At 41.7% G+C, this 15,641-nt stretch overlaps 3 protein-coding genes across 3 annotated transcripts; all 3 read left to right on the top strand.

Annotated features, from left to right (window-relative positions):
* Window positions 1-513: 513 nt before the first annotated feature.
* Window positions 514-6,720, top strand: LOC111343774 (uncharacterized). Its single transcript, XM_022950965.2, has 2 exons — window positions 514-1,019; window positions 5,092-6,720. The coding sequence occupies exons 1-2, from the start codon at window positions 824-826 to the stop codon at window positions 5,448-5,450; spliced, it is 555 nt and encodes a 184-aa protein (XP_022806700.2). The 5' UTR covers window positions 514-823; the 3' UTR covers window positions 5,451-6,720.
* Window positions 6,721-7,358: 638 nt separating this feature from the next.
* On the top strand, window positions 7,359-10,770 carry LOC111343776 (uncharacterized). Its single transcript, XM_022950966.2, has 3 exons — window positions 7,359-7,602; window positions 8,759-8,998; window positions 9,683-10,770. The coding sequence occupies exons 1-3, from the start codon at window positions 7,431-7,433 to the stop codon at window positions 9,784-9,786; spliced, it is 516 nt and encodes a 171-aa protein (XP_022806701.2). The 5' UTR covers window positions 7,359-7,430; the 3' UTR covers window positions 9,787-10,770.
* Window positions 10,771-10,979: 209 nt separating this feature from the next.
* LOC111343773 (uncharacterized) lies at window positions 10,980-15,072 on the top strand. The gene is made up of 4 exons (XM_022950964.2): window positions 10,980-11,723; window positions 12,619-12,890; window positions 13,309-13,602; window positions 13,965-15,072. The coding sequence occupies exons 1-4, from the start codon at window positions 11,329-11,331 to the stop codon at window positions 14,429-14,431; spliced, it is 1,428 nt and encodes a 475-aa protein (XP_022806699.2). The 5' UTR covers window positions 10,980-11,328; the 3' UTR covers window positions 14,432-15,072.
* The last annotated feature ends 569 nt before the right edge of the window (window positions 15,073-15,641 follow it).

The following is a 15,641-nucleotide window of genomic DNA, read 5'->3' as shown; positions in this document are numbered from 1 at the left end:
CTTTATTCTCGTCACTTTTTTGCCCGATACAGTACCGATATTAAAGGGAGAAAATCTGTTTTGGACACTCACGGCAGTTGCATAAACGCTTGCTTTACTTTACAGTTACCACGACTTAAGCATCAAGTATCACTCACAAAACATCTCGTGTATTTTTACAAAGTTAAAGAGCCGCCATACGCGACTTTGTTTGTTCTGTTGATAACAGGAAGTCAGACTGCCATCATCACTGTGAACTGTCAATACTTGTTCCTCGACACTCCTCTACCATTTCTCAACTTCAATACACATAATCACTTATGCAAAATTCTAGAATGCCAAAATGAAATTTTACTTAAACGCAATCGATGCAATTACAACTATATTGAAAACTACAAGTTGGAGAAAACATCTTCCACGGAACCGGAAGCTTGCTTTTTCATCAAAAAATAGCGTGATTAGTGGCGTGATCGTTAATTGACTTCCGGTAAAGCAAACAAATGAGCGAAAAAACTACTCGAACATTTAGATCAGTGTCAGACAACTCCCTTTCCTTGGATTGTGAAATTAGCGAGTAGTGATGATCCTCTTTATTAAATCAATTATGGTCGGTTCTTGAAGGGTATATTGTGACGTCACAGGCGGCACCTAAGGCAGTTTTGCACAATATACCAGCGAGGTGGTCCAGCACATCACTGTTCGACAAAACAAAAGTGGAACTCGGACAGAATTGCACTTTCTGGAAGAACAAAACCGTTGCTAGATACTTTACTCTAGTGACACATCAATACCAATCTCTCTGTTATTTCCTCTATCTTAGAGAACTGCTTTCAGGGCTGGAAAGATGAACTTAGCGCTGTTCATTTTGTGTATACTTACATCTCTGCTGTTGTCCTTTGTCGCTGAATCAAGCGGTGGAGTTGCAAACCTTTGCAAGGAAGGAAAATTTTTTGATTCAACGAAGCAAAAGTACGAGTCATGCGTCGAGTGCAAATCCGAAAGGCAGGAGTGCTATCCGTGTTGTCAAACCGAGGTCCATGGTAAGAATTTGAAAATCAATGCATAGTTTTTGTACATGTTATGTCAAATTAAATTTAAATTTAGTTCTGTGAATCTGCCGGTATCAGCAGCGTTTAAAACAGACAAGATAGCTGTTCTCGTAACGATTCAACCACCGATTTCATGGGGAAAGAATGGTTTGAAAAATGAAATTATAGAAATTAGAAAGTCACTCATGAAAGCTCGTTTGAGAAAAATATTAACTGTCATTAATTAAACCGAAGTAAATGGATTATAGATCTTCCTTCCTAAAGAGGGGAACATTTAATACACACGAAATAATTGAGTTACATATCGATTCCTCTTCGAAAAAACTCCGTATGCTTGTGGCTTTAAATTTATCGCCTTGTTTCTAGCAGATTTCGTGATTTTATGCATAATTAAACTGACTAAATCAAACTCATTTGCATACCCCTGCCCTGTCCAACGGTCGAGTCTCTCTCACCGCCCGATTGGTTTTTCACTCTGATCTCCCGAACACACTCGGCTTTTCAATTCAGATATGAAAGAATATAATCTTCTTCTATGGATCGAAAAAAGAGAACAATGCAGACTTACAGATTAGAAAAATGAAGCAAACTGTTCAATCCAATTTTATGTAATGAAAATATCGGCAGGTACTGTAAAAACATGCAAACAAAAACAACGCTTTGGGGGCGTCTTGGAAAATCTAGATGCCCGTAAAATGATTCCTCTTTTTTTCCGAATTTGTTAAAAAAATCTATTCTTAAATGAAGAAAACTGACAATCTACGAAGGGATTGACTTCGATGGAGTACTTCACGAGAAGCATTTTTCGCGTCATGATAATTATTTTCTCACTGTCAACAAACAATGGCGGATTACCGACATTTCTGACGCAGTATTTGGTCGATCCAGAGAGCTGAGCACGCACTAAGTTTATACGTCCTCGAAAATTGTTTTTGAAACCTTTTCAGCTTCATTTCAACAGATAATTTCGTAGAGAGGCAGATTTTCTTCATTAATTTGGTCAAATGCCGAGCGCCTCGTGCACGTAGAACTGTAAGAGTAATCAACCGGATGAGCGTTAATACTTCCGCACGCGAGAAAACGGAAAAAGGATATACCCAAAAGAGAGAGTGGAAGGGATATGATGCAAATCCGACTTTTTTCTGTTCCTTCCACCCTCCTTCCCTCTCTAGCTTTCTCTTTTTTTAAGGCGAAGAGGACTCTAAGATTCACTTGAATTGAACAGTATATCAAAGCAAATTTCCTTGCTTGTTATACGCTTCCGCGATCTCAGCGCTATTTGCCCTAGTGTCGAAATCCAGCACCGACCAAGTAACTAAATATAATCATGTGATATTCATACAGTCACCAAACTACCCTTTGTGCGGTGAACATTGTCCCTTATCGATCGATTTTTCAAGGTTGTTCATTCTTTAAATCTTACTGAGGTCTCAAGGGCTCTTGAACTATGAACGAGGAAACATGCCACTGTCCCGTGATAATCCATCCTCGAGAAACCAAGGGGCTGTGAGTCGATTTCAAGTTAGAACGGAAGAGCCTAGTTCCAAACGATCGCAGTCGTTCTGGCATCTGATTGGTGCCAGAAAATCTTTGCGTTTTTCTGCCCAGTCAGAGTGAAGTATGCTTCAGAGTCCTTTCATGTGTTTTAACAGGGAGATTTACAAGAAGCTCAGTTGCCCACCAAGTTTGTTTGGGCCGTGCGACGAAGCTTTGCCCGAGTTGAAAAGTTTCAGTCTCAGCACACAATGTAGAAGAACTCGATCAGATTGTCCACGAAAATATTACCGGAAATCATACTGAATACTTTAGCAGGTATCACAAGAGAACGTGTATAAAAGTTTGCGAGGTTCGCATAAAACCATAGTTAGTAGATAAAAACTAATGGTTGCAGGCGTTAATATGTCGCTTTAAACGAAATCGACTCACAGCCCCTGGGTCTCTGAGGATGGTGATAATCATGTAATATCCAGTTTTGATTTTCTATCTAAATTTAGGAATTCCCTTCCTTTTTCTCAGTTTCTAAGACTTCGTCGTTATGTAGTGATGACTCTGATTTCCACCACAAATCAGAGTCAATGTGCCAGTTTTTCGATAAACGTGGTTACCCTGATTCTGTCGTTCAAACGGGTTACCACCGCGCCCAACTTATTGATCGACATTCAGCACTACAAACGTCACAAAAGGAAGATTCCGACCGCATTCCATTCACTCTCACGTTTCACCCTCACCACCACTCAGTTAAATCCATCATTCTTAAAAACTTTAAATTACTTTAAAATGATCCAGAGACAAGCACTATCTTTTCGCAGCCTCCGCTCATCTCATTCAAACGCGACAAAAACACAGGCAATTTTTTGGTCAGAAGTTCTTTTCAGACTAATGACCAACCAGGCACTTTTAGTGCATTCGTGCACGATGCAAAATGTGTCCTTTCAGTCACAACACTGAGAAAAAATCGGGACCCAAACGATCCATTAAGATCACCGATCACTTCACGTGCACCTTCGCCAATGTAATCTATTGCATAACTTGCACTTATTGCAAAAAGATTTACATCAGCGAAACAGGCAGAAGACTAGGTGACCGATTCCGAGAACACCTTCGCGACGTGGAGAGGAATGACAAGGACACATCGAAACCAGTTGCTAGACATTTTAATTTACCTAATCATTCTAAGCAACATATGGCAATCTGCGGTCTTTGCTTACACTTAGGTAGCACGGAAAGCCGTAAAACTCTTGAACAAAAGCTTATCTTTCAAACCGGCAGTCTAAATCCCACAGGTATCAACGAACGCTTTTCATTCCACTAATTTATTCGTATTTTTCTCGTTGCCATGTTCCCACCAATAACGTAGCTCCATTTTCTGCCTTCAAAAGCACACACAACCCACAATTCCTCTATTCGCTCCGACGAAGGGCTAACGCTCGAAACGTCATCTTTTATAATCGTAACGGTGGCCAATTTACCATTTCAACTTTGTTGATATATTCAAATTATAAATTTAATATCCTTTGATGACACTATTGCTCTATTAGAACAGAAGAAGGAGAAAGAGCTCTGAATACAAATACCCCCCAGGCCCCACTCCTTCCCACCCTCACCATCCTCCGAAGTCTTGTCAAAGTTTAGAGCATAATGAAGCGTCTGATTAGTCAATTCAGCTCTAAGCGGATACTTATCAGATTGTAGAGCCCGCGTGTGACTAGTTATGTTATAAAAGCAATAGAATAAGTTGTTCCGGGCTCTCTAACGTGATAAAGCGACTTGGAGTGTTGGGAGAACACTCGGAAAGCTCTCAAATCACTCACTTCCGGCTTGTAAAAAAATTTGCTCTATCTCCTTTTTCGTTTGCTGAAACGCGCGCGAAGGAAAGAACCTAATTACTCCTTATGTGTTCACTCTTTGGTGCAAGGCTGATACAGTTTCTGCTTTAGAGGTGGAAATCTGTGAAACTTCAGTTTGAGCCAAGAGGCCATGAACTCTGAGCTTTTGCTCAGGCTCATACACACAAATAGTCATGACTAGGGAAAGAAAGCCAGGCGTGAAACGAGATCGAGATAAAATGCGATAATGAGGACCGTCGATCAATCTTACATTAGAATTAAAAAAATCATTGCTTTCCTTTTGTTTAGAGACCAGTCATTATTTATTACCGGTGGGGTGGGAGCCGGTGGATGGTTAAGTTTGGGGTGTTCTAATGGTTTTAAGGGTGAACGAGGTGGGGGGGGGGGGAGGGTCAGTCATCGTTAACAGAGTATTAACTGCCAATAAAGGAGGATCATACAAATATTACAGAGCCTTAGGTAGATCTTATAACAACACAACCAAAATCCTCCACCACCCACGCCGGATGAATAATAAAAGACTGGTTCCCTTGTATAAAGTAATAAGTCACACTCTTCCATTGATATGATGCTGCTCTGTAATTTGAAGTGGAAATGATAGAATAGTAATCAGGGTCTAGTTTTTTTTTTTTTTTTTTTTCATTGTCGGAGGTGAGGGATATCAGTATTTTTTTTTTTATCCTCGTTCCCTAATACTTTTATTATTCCCTTAACAGATAAAGGAAGTGACAAAAATAACTCGAGCACTCCAGACCTACGTCATCAAGTGCCAGATAAACCTGACTTGCAGGATGGGAAACCTCGACCCGCTGAAGGAGACAAGTTTCTTCCCAACATTTTCGTGGTATCCACAATAAGTGTGTTCCTTATCAGCTCCTTATTGGTTCTTGTTTTTGTCGTTATCCGATCCTCTATCGAACGCCGTGCCGAGGCAAGAGAAAGTACGAGCATGAGTAGACAGTCCCAGCAATCTAATGTAGTAATAGAGATCATGACGACGCATGCGCAGGTACCGGAACAGAAGGATGACATGAGCGAGGGAGACGCCACCAATGAAGAAAATGTCCGAACATAATTAGAGCAATCAGTCGAATAGATGTGATTACGAATTAATTAGGAATTGTATAAGATTTGCTTTTCTTCGCAGTGATCTTTGTAAGAAAACTTACCCCATCCTTCCGCCCAATTATATCCAATGAAACATTTAAAATGATTAATCGCAACTTGGGGGTTTGCGGTTTCCCGTACCTGAGAAGATTTGAATGTTTTTAGCTTTACTCGTCTACGACGCCACGTGCGAGAACGTATATTTAAACTGAGTGTCCAGGGCACAACCAAAACCAAAGTTATCACAACAACTGAACAAAACTGTGGAAAATCTTACAAGGAGACAAGATGTCCAAGCGTCAAACTAGCTAATTGCCTAAATCGCGAAAAACATGACCGACACGATCGGTTTGAGTTTTGCATGTGATTGTTCGAAAGGGAAGTGCAAGTTTTTTTTCCTCACCATAGTACCTAGAGAGATTAAAAAATTTGCTATCTAATCAAAGAAGAGTGCAAGGAACACATATTAAATATTATCCGCGGCCTTCCACATGCATGTAGAAGGAGGGAGCAGAGAGGTGTGTAGTCGCCTTTTATTTCATATAAAATAGGAGACACCGAAGCTCGGGTTCCACAGTATTAACCGCCGGGGGTAGGAGACGTTAATTTCCCATGCATGAGATTACTGTGTGATGAATATCCTCCCCTGGGGTGGAATGGGTGGGTTGGGTTTAGGCGGATGAACCTAGTAGGGGACTACGTGTCCTATTGTTCTCTCGCCTGTACGCTGTACGAATCTTTAAATACAATACTTAGTTTTTACTAACCGAGCGGGAGGTCTGTATGGGAAAATCTTGACCGAGGTCGCCAGTACAGACCAAACGCAGTGAGGTCTATACCAGCGACCGAGGTCAAGATTCTCCCATACAGACCGACCTAGCTCGGTTAATAAGATGTTTCTTATATGGCTGTGTCTTATATGCCAATTTTTTATATTCTTTGTACCTTTTTTTTCTAGACCGGTGTAGATGCCGGTCTAGATGGGAAAACCTTGACCGCTTTCAATATTGATTTCAGCCAATCAAATTCATGAGTTCGGTAGATCCCAGTCCTTGTGAGACACAGCCATATAATAAAATGCAATACAACTGCTTTTTGGGATGTCACGCAACGATGTCACTCGTCGCTACACGACATTCTAGAAATCAGATATCAATTACTGTATTTGTAAACAGAGTATTTATACAGTCGTTTTGCAAAGAAAAGGAAAACAAAATGCCGTAAAACTTGAAAAAATTTGATAGTTTTGTAACGCAGACAGACACACCGGATTGCTGATGTTAAACATTTTGCGTGGAATTTTAAAGAAATTAGTTTGAGTTTACCTCAAACGAGCTCCTTGGCCTTTAAGTATTTCATGATGTCAATATAGAGCGTGTGTACATGTCTAAGTCTCCCCCCCCCGCACCACACTTTAACAGAACGAAATCTTGTAATCAGTCAATACTCATGATGCGTTCTGCAAAAGGTTAATGTTGTTACTGCGCATGACTAACACCCGGCGAAACCCACGGCTGGAGTCTTATTTGAAGAGAAGAATAAGGGGCCTGGGAACGTGTGTTGGTCGCGCTCGTTACCTAATGATAGTGCTCTTTTATCGTTAAGTGATAAACGGGTGAACAGCGGAATAAGGAGGAGGACACTAAAACCGGCCAGAGTGACCAACACTTTGCTAAGGTCTTCTTTATTCACAATTGATCGAAGGTAAACAGGCTATTAGAAATTATTTCTGGTCAGAATTTAATGTCACACCTCGTTTCCAAGACTTGTTCAGATTGATCAGCACTTTGCTGTAACTTGATCTCAAAAGTAGAAGGCCCAGGGGATTCCCCCAACAATGCAGAATCATATAAAAACTGATGAAAACCGTTTTTCCCCATTCCACCGTTTTGTTTCCTGACATCGCTGCTTCCACCTCTAATTGGAATATAATCGTTGTGGCTACATCATGACTTCGATTTTAGGAGCTGTTTTGCTCTTGTCGTTAATCAGTCGAAGTAGTCAGCAACCAGCGCCATGCAAGGATGGCAAATTCTATGAGGCCAGCGTGTTCGACTACATCAACTGCAGCGTTTGTACTGAGCAACCTCACTACGAGAACTGCCACACCTGTTGTTTAAGTAAGTGTCATTCTGATTACTTGAAGGCTTTTTCATTTTCACTGTTGTTTCCTCTTCGATTATCCTTAAATTTCAATGAAAAATCTCCCCTCCATTTCTGCAAGTCAGCACATTTCAACGTAAAATATACTTATTTCCCTTGAACGATTATTCCCCCGAAGTCTAGCCGTGAAAATTTGGCCGTAATAACACGGTGGTTAGGTCAAAGAAATTGCGAGATATATATGAGAAAAACTCGAAGTTCACATTTGGCTTTCGACGCGTAAAAATGTGTTGTTTGGGTAATGCGGTGGGGTCCCATTCTTTGATTAATCTTGGCACATTTTATGATACTTGTTGGCGTTGGTTTTGTTACATGCTCCTTATTTCAGTGAAAGGGAGACACTCTCCTCTTGTGAAGAAGCCTTTTAGCTAAATCGCAATTACCTCTTTCATGTTTTCAAAGAGAAGCAGGACTCTGGACTCGTAAAGGGAAATTTCCCGCACTTTTTGCTAAGAGTGCACTTTCGAAATATCATATGACTGCTGATGAGGCAGTCCACCCTTTTTGACCCCTGGGTAATATTTTACCAAAGGAGATCACCTCAGATTTGTAGCCCACCACAAGTTAGTATCATATAACAATTGCGTCAGCGCATTCGCATTGTTCCGATGTATAAAATTACTTAGCCAGCCTAAGACGCCGTGTTAGAATTTTGTCGGTGACCTTGACCTACATTTCGGGCATTTTTCATTCTGACACGCACAGAATATGACAACAAAGGCGACTATATTCTTCGGTTTGCTGTATTGGTTTTCGGGATACTCTAAGGTCGTGGGATCCCAGTGACTTGGCGTTGAATCTCCTGGATACTGAACAAGTTTCTGTTTTAAGGTAACATTTTAGGGAGGTTTCTTGTTTTGTTTATTCGCCGGGCTAATAATCCTCTCCAATACTAATCATAGGGCGAAGATTTTTGCATCTTACACGCAACGCACGCGATACACGATCGTACGTTATCTTCCCATTTTCGTCAAAACCCGATTACTGTTTGGAAAACGGCAACTTTTGTGCTACGATTATCTCGGAAGATCTTGGAAGAAATAGGAGGAGAGCGAACTTTTCAGTCTGTAGCGAATTTTCTAGATACTACCTTTTTTTATTATTATTTTACAGAAATCACGACTGCCTCAACATCAACTGTAACAGCAACGCGCGAGAAAACTAAACTACATACGAGTCTCTCAGCATCTCAGTTCGTCAAGACAGAAAAAATGCCTTTCTCATCAATGGAAATTGTTATTATGGGATTCTTTTTCGGATTTGTGGTCGGTGCTGTAATAACTTGGCTGGTTGTGATAACAGCTAGAGTCTGCTCCAAAAGGAGGAAAAAACTGAGAAAACTTATGACTTCAAGTAAGTATAATGGCTACATATAGTCTACCTTTCTTGACTGTAGACTTGGGCTGGTGGCCGGCATTGGTGCCACTTATTGTGGAGAGTGGACAACTCCGAGTTTACGCGCCAAAAATTTCCACGCGCGTCCTTCCCGTGCGACCATGCCACCAAGCCAGCCACGCAAGGTATGTGCGCAGCAGTTCGAGCTCTAGCAGGAAATATCGCGCGCGAGTTTTTTTGCGATGTCCACGAATGAGGGAGCGAGTGCGTCTATTGAGGCTCACAGTCCCTGACAGAGGAACTAATATTATAAATGACAGGGATTTTATTTTGCCGATGAAAGTGTTTTACAGTGATGTATTTGAAAAATAGGGCCACGTTTTGCGCTTCGACGTCGTTTCAGGGAAATATCAATCAAAATTACAATTTTGAATTATGTATGATGCACGATCCTCGCAGTAGAGAGCGATATTTATGCAAAAGCGAAAATCAGACCTGAAAAAAAATCACGCTTGTACGGGATTCGAACCACTGACCTCTGCGATACTAGTGCAGCGCGCTATTGCATAAATAGCGCTCTCTACTGCGAGGATCGTGCATCATATATATCTATAACCGCAGTTCAAAATATATGAACTTCATATATTCATCGTATCTAATTTTGAATTATGTTTAACTTGGTTTTTGTGCTCAATCTCTTAGATTCGGTAACAGCAACGCAGGAAACCCAGCTTAACCAGTCATCCCCGATGGTTTTGGGCCAAACCGTTGGTGTACCTTCGGCAGCAGATTCGTATCACTGTTGAGCGGAAGATAACTTCTTCGCGCGCGATTACGAGGGGAATACAAATCAGAGGAAGATTATAAAAGCAGGAGAAAATATCTTTATAAAATGCAATAGTTGAGTTCGGTTTCTTGAACTTCCAGTACTGGATGATGGGAAAAAAAAAGAAAGCCAAGGGCGCTGATTACATAAGTTATGTTAAGCAAGCAAATCTACAGAAGCAAAGATTCAGTTCTGTTCTTCGACTTTTGAGTGCACGCTAGCGTTTGTATCACAACTGCAAAAAGTTCATTCCAACAATAGCTATATAAAATGGGCTTCCTTACGAAGACCATTTTGTTTGTCCTGTCAAAAATATTTTGTAAATCGCATGACCTCGCTCTATAAAACTACATTTAGAGGTATTATGTAATCTTAAGTCACCATGTGTAACTTACAAGACGCTGAATTACTCCTATTACCATATTTTATGACTGAAGGTATGTAATTGATAATCTGGGCGGAAGTTGTAAGCATTCTATTTTTAATATCGAATTGGTCAAAGTACAAGTTTAAAGATAACATTATTTTGTGCTCTGATGACTCACGGGGGGATGACTCAGGGGAGAAAGTTTAGGCTGGGGAGATACTGGGCTCGATTTTCGCCGCTCTCTCGAGCCCGGTCTTTATCGTTCCTCCCCGAGTAGCGCGGGCTCCGATTCCCGAACAGCAGCTGTTAATCGAGTCTAGGGATGTAAATGCATCTTTTGTGCGCTCCACTATTTCTAAAAAAAATTCGCACTGCTGTGACCAAATTATCAGTTTAATGTTTCCGCAAAGGATCCTTTCCCAACTCTATGATCTTGGGACTCGAACTTGACAAAGCAAAAACCCCACTATCGGAAATGGCGGACGCCAACACCATGCCAGAAAAAATATAGAATAAAATTTTTTTTTTTGTTTAGAATGTAAAATATTTCAGGTTAAGATTAAAAAGATTTTCAACCGAATAAGCATTTGAAAAGGATTTGGCTTTTGCTTAATTTTAAAACTTTGCAATTGGAAAGCCGATCGATGCTTTCTTGAGGGGGAGAAGAGTCTGTAAATTTGCTCGTGACTGACGGGGGCTGGGTGAGTCGTTTGGTCTGGGTCTCCCGTGATGGAAAGAGGATACCTTATAAAATATTAGTACGTATTGACCGATACGTTGATGATTGATCATTTGTTTTTTCCATATCACGGCTTCTGTGCTAAATGTTTTGTCTTGAAACTAAACGCAAAATCGAATTTAGTGGAGTGTCGAAAAAAGAGACAAAAAAAAGCTGTAACCTTATCACGGCTGGATTAGCCAAGCCAAGCTCGGTACGATGACTAGCTAGGGTGGAAATTCGCATGTGGGTTGACCCCTAGCATTAGGTTTCAAGCAAAGTGTTGAAGTGAAAGATGCTTTGTTCTACGACAACAAGCCCGATCTGCTCAAATTTTACTTTTAATACGCATATGCTGTGGTAGATTGGTGCTTTGAACGCGCGAGTTGTTGAAACAATTCGTTTGCAAACTGGTCAACGCAACTTCAATACTAAACATGGTCGACCCGGCTAAAGGACGGTTTGGCGGAACGGCGCTGGCAACAGGCATCAGTGTTATAGCCATCTTGATTTCTTTAGTTTGCCTTGTTTATGTTTTCTTCCTTGCTCCGCCGCAGCCACAGTGCAATTGTCCGCAAAATAGAGAGCTCGTCAACTCAAAGAATGGAACAATGCAAAAGGAAGACAAGATGCTCTTTGCTGAAGAGAAAACCTCTACAAAAACACGATCAGATGCGGGTAAAACTGTTGGGCAAACGACGGAGGGAAGAAAAGTGAGACTGCGTAGGCAGAATCGAAATAATGTACAAGTCAGTGGCAACACGGCTTTTGGTGGTTACCTGCATAATGCTATTTTACGATTGCAACAACAAATGATTGCCGTGGAGGGAAGGTGAGTTTTATGGATTTTTTTTGGATTTTCTGATTCTCGTTCTCTATTTTTTTTTTTTATCCCTGGGGTATCTTGCTAGAAAAACAATTAGAGACAATAACAATTTTTTTCCGGGAAGGGGGGGGTGTTTCACCTTAAAATTTACCTGAAACCCCTCTAAGGCTTTGTTATTCGGCATCTGTGTTTTACACTCCAATACTCCGTTAGTGATGTATGATCTCGTCTCCGTTCCCCCTGAAAACCATGCGACATCCCAAAAAAGAAAAAAAAAAATCCTCTATAGTGATCCCTTGGTGGTTTTCGTGCAGCGTAATAGATCACTGCAGATGCATCTCGATTGGCTTGTTAATAAGAACTGCCTCATATGTGGAGATCATAATGAGGCATATTTGTACAACACTTAGTGAAAATCGGTGAACCGGGACCAAAATGTAGCCCCAGCTTACAGCTTTTTCTCTTTATTGGCAGTTTGCCTATTTTATCATTAGTTAACTCGAACTCCTCGTTATCTCAAATTGTGTTCCATTTTCCATACTTTTTGTGGGTGGGGAGGGGAGGTAATTTTGTTTTATCGACTAAGTCTATAATATACATTCGACCGGCCACCATGAGAAGTTACTAAAGATGACTAGTCAGGCGTTAGCCTTGGTGGAGACCCTATTCACTCTGACGAAGGGCTAATGCTCGTAAAGTTAGCCCGTGGCCAATTAACATTTCCATCTCGGTTGATAAAATTGAATTACCCTGATTGAACTCTGCCCTATGTGATTTCTGGCCAGCTAACATTTGCAAAAAGTATCTCCTCAATAGATTTATCTTGTACCTAAAAAACGCAGAATGGACATGAGTTTTACCAAGGATTATGTAAGATCACTTTGCATTGCATTTCTTACAGAACTCAGTATTTACAGGATCAGTACTCGAAGACTGTCAATCGGGCAACACCCCGTGGGCCTCCGGGTACGCCTGGAATACCTGGCAGAGACGGAAGTGACGGAAGGCCTGGAATGGATGGTCCAACGGGGGTCCCTGGAAGAGATGGCCCTCCAGGAAAAGATGGTTATCCCGGTTCAGCGGGGGCCGCGGGGCCTCCAGGTGTAAATGGTCTCCCTGGGCATCGTGGAGAGCGAGGATTAAAAGGAGAAAGGGGTGATCTTGGTCCAATAGGTGAAGAGAAAAATAAAAACAAGATGCCAAAATAGTGAGAAATGTTGCGTCCCCTAACACAGGATTACGTCTTGTGCTTGATCTCATGCAAAGAAAACACGCCTACGTGCCCCACCAAATTTGTGTCGAGGAATATCTCACGACTTTAATCGAGCACGTCGGAGGGTGTGGGATGGGGGGGGCGGGGCGAGAGTCATGAGATGGTGCGATCTACTAAGGAATGACATGTGTTACGTGAGAAGGAGAAAGAGAGAAACTCCACCTCGTGTATCTCTAACTTAGTACCCGCTTCCACGTCACACAAAATTCTGATATCGAGAGGCATTGCTGCATGTTTAAAAACTCAAGACAGGTGAACTCAACTTTTTACTTTTTTTTTTTCATCACAATGTTTTGCTTGTTTTCTTGTTACTCATAGGAGCGAGAGGTTTACCTGGAATGAAGGGAGGAAGAGGAGTTCCCGGAATACCGGGAGAGGACGGCGAACCGGGACTTCCTGGTACGGTGGGGAACAAGGGTGATAAAGGTGAACGTGGGGAGACGACTTGTTATGTCACGGAGAGGGGGCGGAGGGTGGAGAAATCGTGCTTCGATGCTGCATCTTATGAAGAAACTAGCCGAGCTCAAAGCAGGGATGCTGGAGGGGCGCTTACCTATGTTCGATGGGGAAGGACCACGTGCCCCGTGGGAGGTGCTACAATAGTGTACTCAGGTGAGGAGGTACATTTTTCCCGTAGATAAGGTCAAGGGGGAAAGTTGTAAATTCTGAAATCTGCATCAGGTAAAAATAAAGCAGCCTAGCCCTGAGGACAAAATGAAGAACTCTGCGGTAAAATCCTTGGGATACAAGAAAAAGGTTTTTATCGAGAGATTCATCCCTTGGGGCGTATAATCAATCCAGGTTTTTAATCATGCTGAATAATAACCTTTTTTGTGACTGAAGTTGAGTGGGGGGGGGGTGAGGTTAGACATACTATTTTACACCCTCTTTAGTTACGTCCTAGAGTTACCTATAAATTAGTTCCTTTATCTTGACTTTCTTAACAATGCTGGATTCTTCTCTCCAACTCTCAGGGCAAGCTGCAGGTACACGTCATGACAAAGCCCGTACAGGTGGTTCCCCTTACATCTGCGTACCCAATCAGCCCTGGTATTTCGGTCAAGTGGATCCCAGTACTCCACTCGGAAACATATCTCAGGCGAACCGCGATGCGATAAAGCAGGACGAGACACGCAGCATCCTACACGGCACCTACTTCTACCTGTCATGTGTGCTGTGCCTGGTCAGGACCCGTAGCGTGCAGATCATGCTGCCAGCTCGAAAGGAATGCTATCGAGGCTGGCATCGAGAGTATGATGGCTACCTGGTGGTGCAGTCCAACCGGAAGGACCACAAAGACGTCATCTGCTTGGACCGGCAATCCAGGAATCTACTGAAAGATGCCACATATGTCCGAGGGCTTTTTGCAAGTTGTGAGACGTTCTCCTGCCCTCCATATGTAGAAACAGAGAGACTCCCTTGTGTCGTTTGCACGATCTAGAAATAATGTTAACTGTAGTGGACAGATGAAGCCCCTTGGTATAGCTCTTCAGTGTAGGCTAAGCTGTTTTCTTTTTTATTATTTCTTAGGAATTCACTTTCTTCGATACTCAATAAGTTTCAGCAAAAGAATATCATCTGTATTCTCTTGCTTTCAGATTAAATTTCCCATTGTATAGTGAAGATCAATAGTTTTCCTCAGGGCATTTTTCGAGTGCGCGGTGTATAACGAAAACCCAAGTTGTTATAACGTTCAGTCAAAGCAAAGAATATCGCAAGTAGGTGAAGTAAAATTATTAAGTCATCCTGAAGCGCTAGACATGAGTGACCAAGTCGAGGTTGGTTTCAGTCTTGCATTTGATTGGTTGAGAGTGTAGCAAGTAGTTTCTGGACAAATGGCGTATTAAGGTGAAACCGCTATTATCCAGAATAGTTTCGTATTCCAGTTCAAATTTACTTCACAGACATCAGCCTATTAGCTCCTCTTTACCGGTTACCTATTTTTGTTTGTTTGTTTTTTTCTAGTCTTTTGTGCATTATTAAATAACACATTTTACAAGTTTGTAAACTTTAAACTCCATTGAAAGAATTCGTCCAACGACGGACCGGAGAAAGTGATTAAACGAAGTTTTAAAAAGGTAACTATTCACTGAGTACTATTTTGCGACCCTTTTATTCAAATATGGATATTTTTAGTGCACCTCTGTTTCTCTATCTTTGATGCCGTCAAGGATCCTCGACAACTGAAGTTTTATTCGAGGATGCTCCTTGACCCAACCTTTATTTCCCTCTCTTTCATACACCCACCACTGAAAATAGTATGTTTTACGCTGATTTACCTTCATGGGAAACTACATCTGCATATGTTATCAAATTTCGAATTGCTCGTACAACATATTTTGTTTCAACTCGCCAAATTCCGATTCTGTGATATGCCAAGGGCCTTCAGATAAAAAGATCCGACTCATCCCCCTCCAAGCTTTTTATCCGTCTCTATTTATACTATCGCTGAGTGCGTGGAACCCAAGCAGGCGAAGGGGAAAACCCCGAGGGGGGGGGGGGATGCTCGTCGTCTCGCTAAGGGGTGTAAATTTTGGATTTTGGTCTCGCTTAGGGTGTTCCAGGCAAAGTGCCAATATTTTAAGGCGCTGAGGTCTCGTTTAGGGTTCCGCGAGGAAATACAGAACTACGCAAAGAGAAACAGAAGTAAA

The sequence above is a fragment of the Stylophora pistillata genome, chromosome 10 (genome assembly GCF_964205215.1).
Source record: "Stylophora pistillata chromosome 10, jaStyPist1.2, whole genome shotgun sequence".
Taxonomy (NCBI): Eukaryota; Metazoa; Cnidaria; class Anthozoa; order Scleractinia; family Pocilloporidae; genus Stylophora; species Stylophora pistillata.
This window is presented reverse-complemented; position numbering and strand designations above follow the sequence as displayed.

Bases quoted from the DNA above. Each gene is read 5' to 3' on its own strand.
- LOC111343774 (XM_022950965.2), top strand. From the start codon at position 824: ATGAACTTAGCGCTGTTCATTTTGTGTATACTTACATCTCTGCTGTTG. The intron at 1,020-5,091 runs GTAAGAATTTGA...TTCCCTTAACAG, and splicing joins TTGTCAAACCGAGGTCCATG to ATAAAGGAAGTGACAAAAAT.
- LOC111343776 (XM_022950966.2), top strand. From the start codon at position 7,431: ATGACTTCGATTTTAGGAGCTGTTTTGCTCTTGTCGTTAATCAGTCGA. The intron at 7,603-8,758 runs GTAAGTGTCATT...ATTATTTTACAG, and splicing joins CTGCCACACCTGTTGTTTAA to AAATCACGACTGCCTCAACA. The intron at 8,999-9,682 runs GTAAGTATAATG...TCAATCTCTTAG, and splicing joins GAGAAAACTTATGACTTCAA to ATTCGGTAACAGCAACGCAG.
- LOC111343773 (XM_022950964.2), top strand. From the start codon at position 11,329: ATGGTCGACCCGGCTAAAGGACGGTTTGGCGGAACGGCGCTGGCAACA. The intron at 11,724-12,618 runs GTGAGTTTTATG...CATTTCTTACAG, and splicing joins ATGATTGCCGTGGAGGGAAG to AACTCAGTATTTACAGGATC. The intron at 12,891-13,308 runs GTGAAGAGAAAA...TGTTACTCATAG, and splicing joins GGGTGATCTTGGTCCAATAG to GAGCGAGAGGTTTACCTGGA.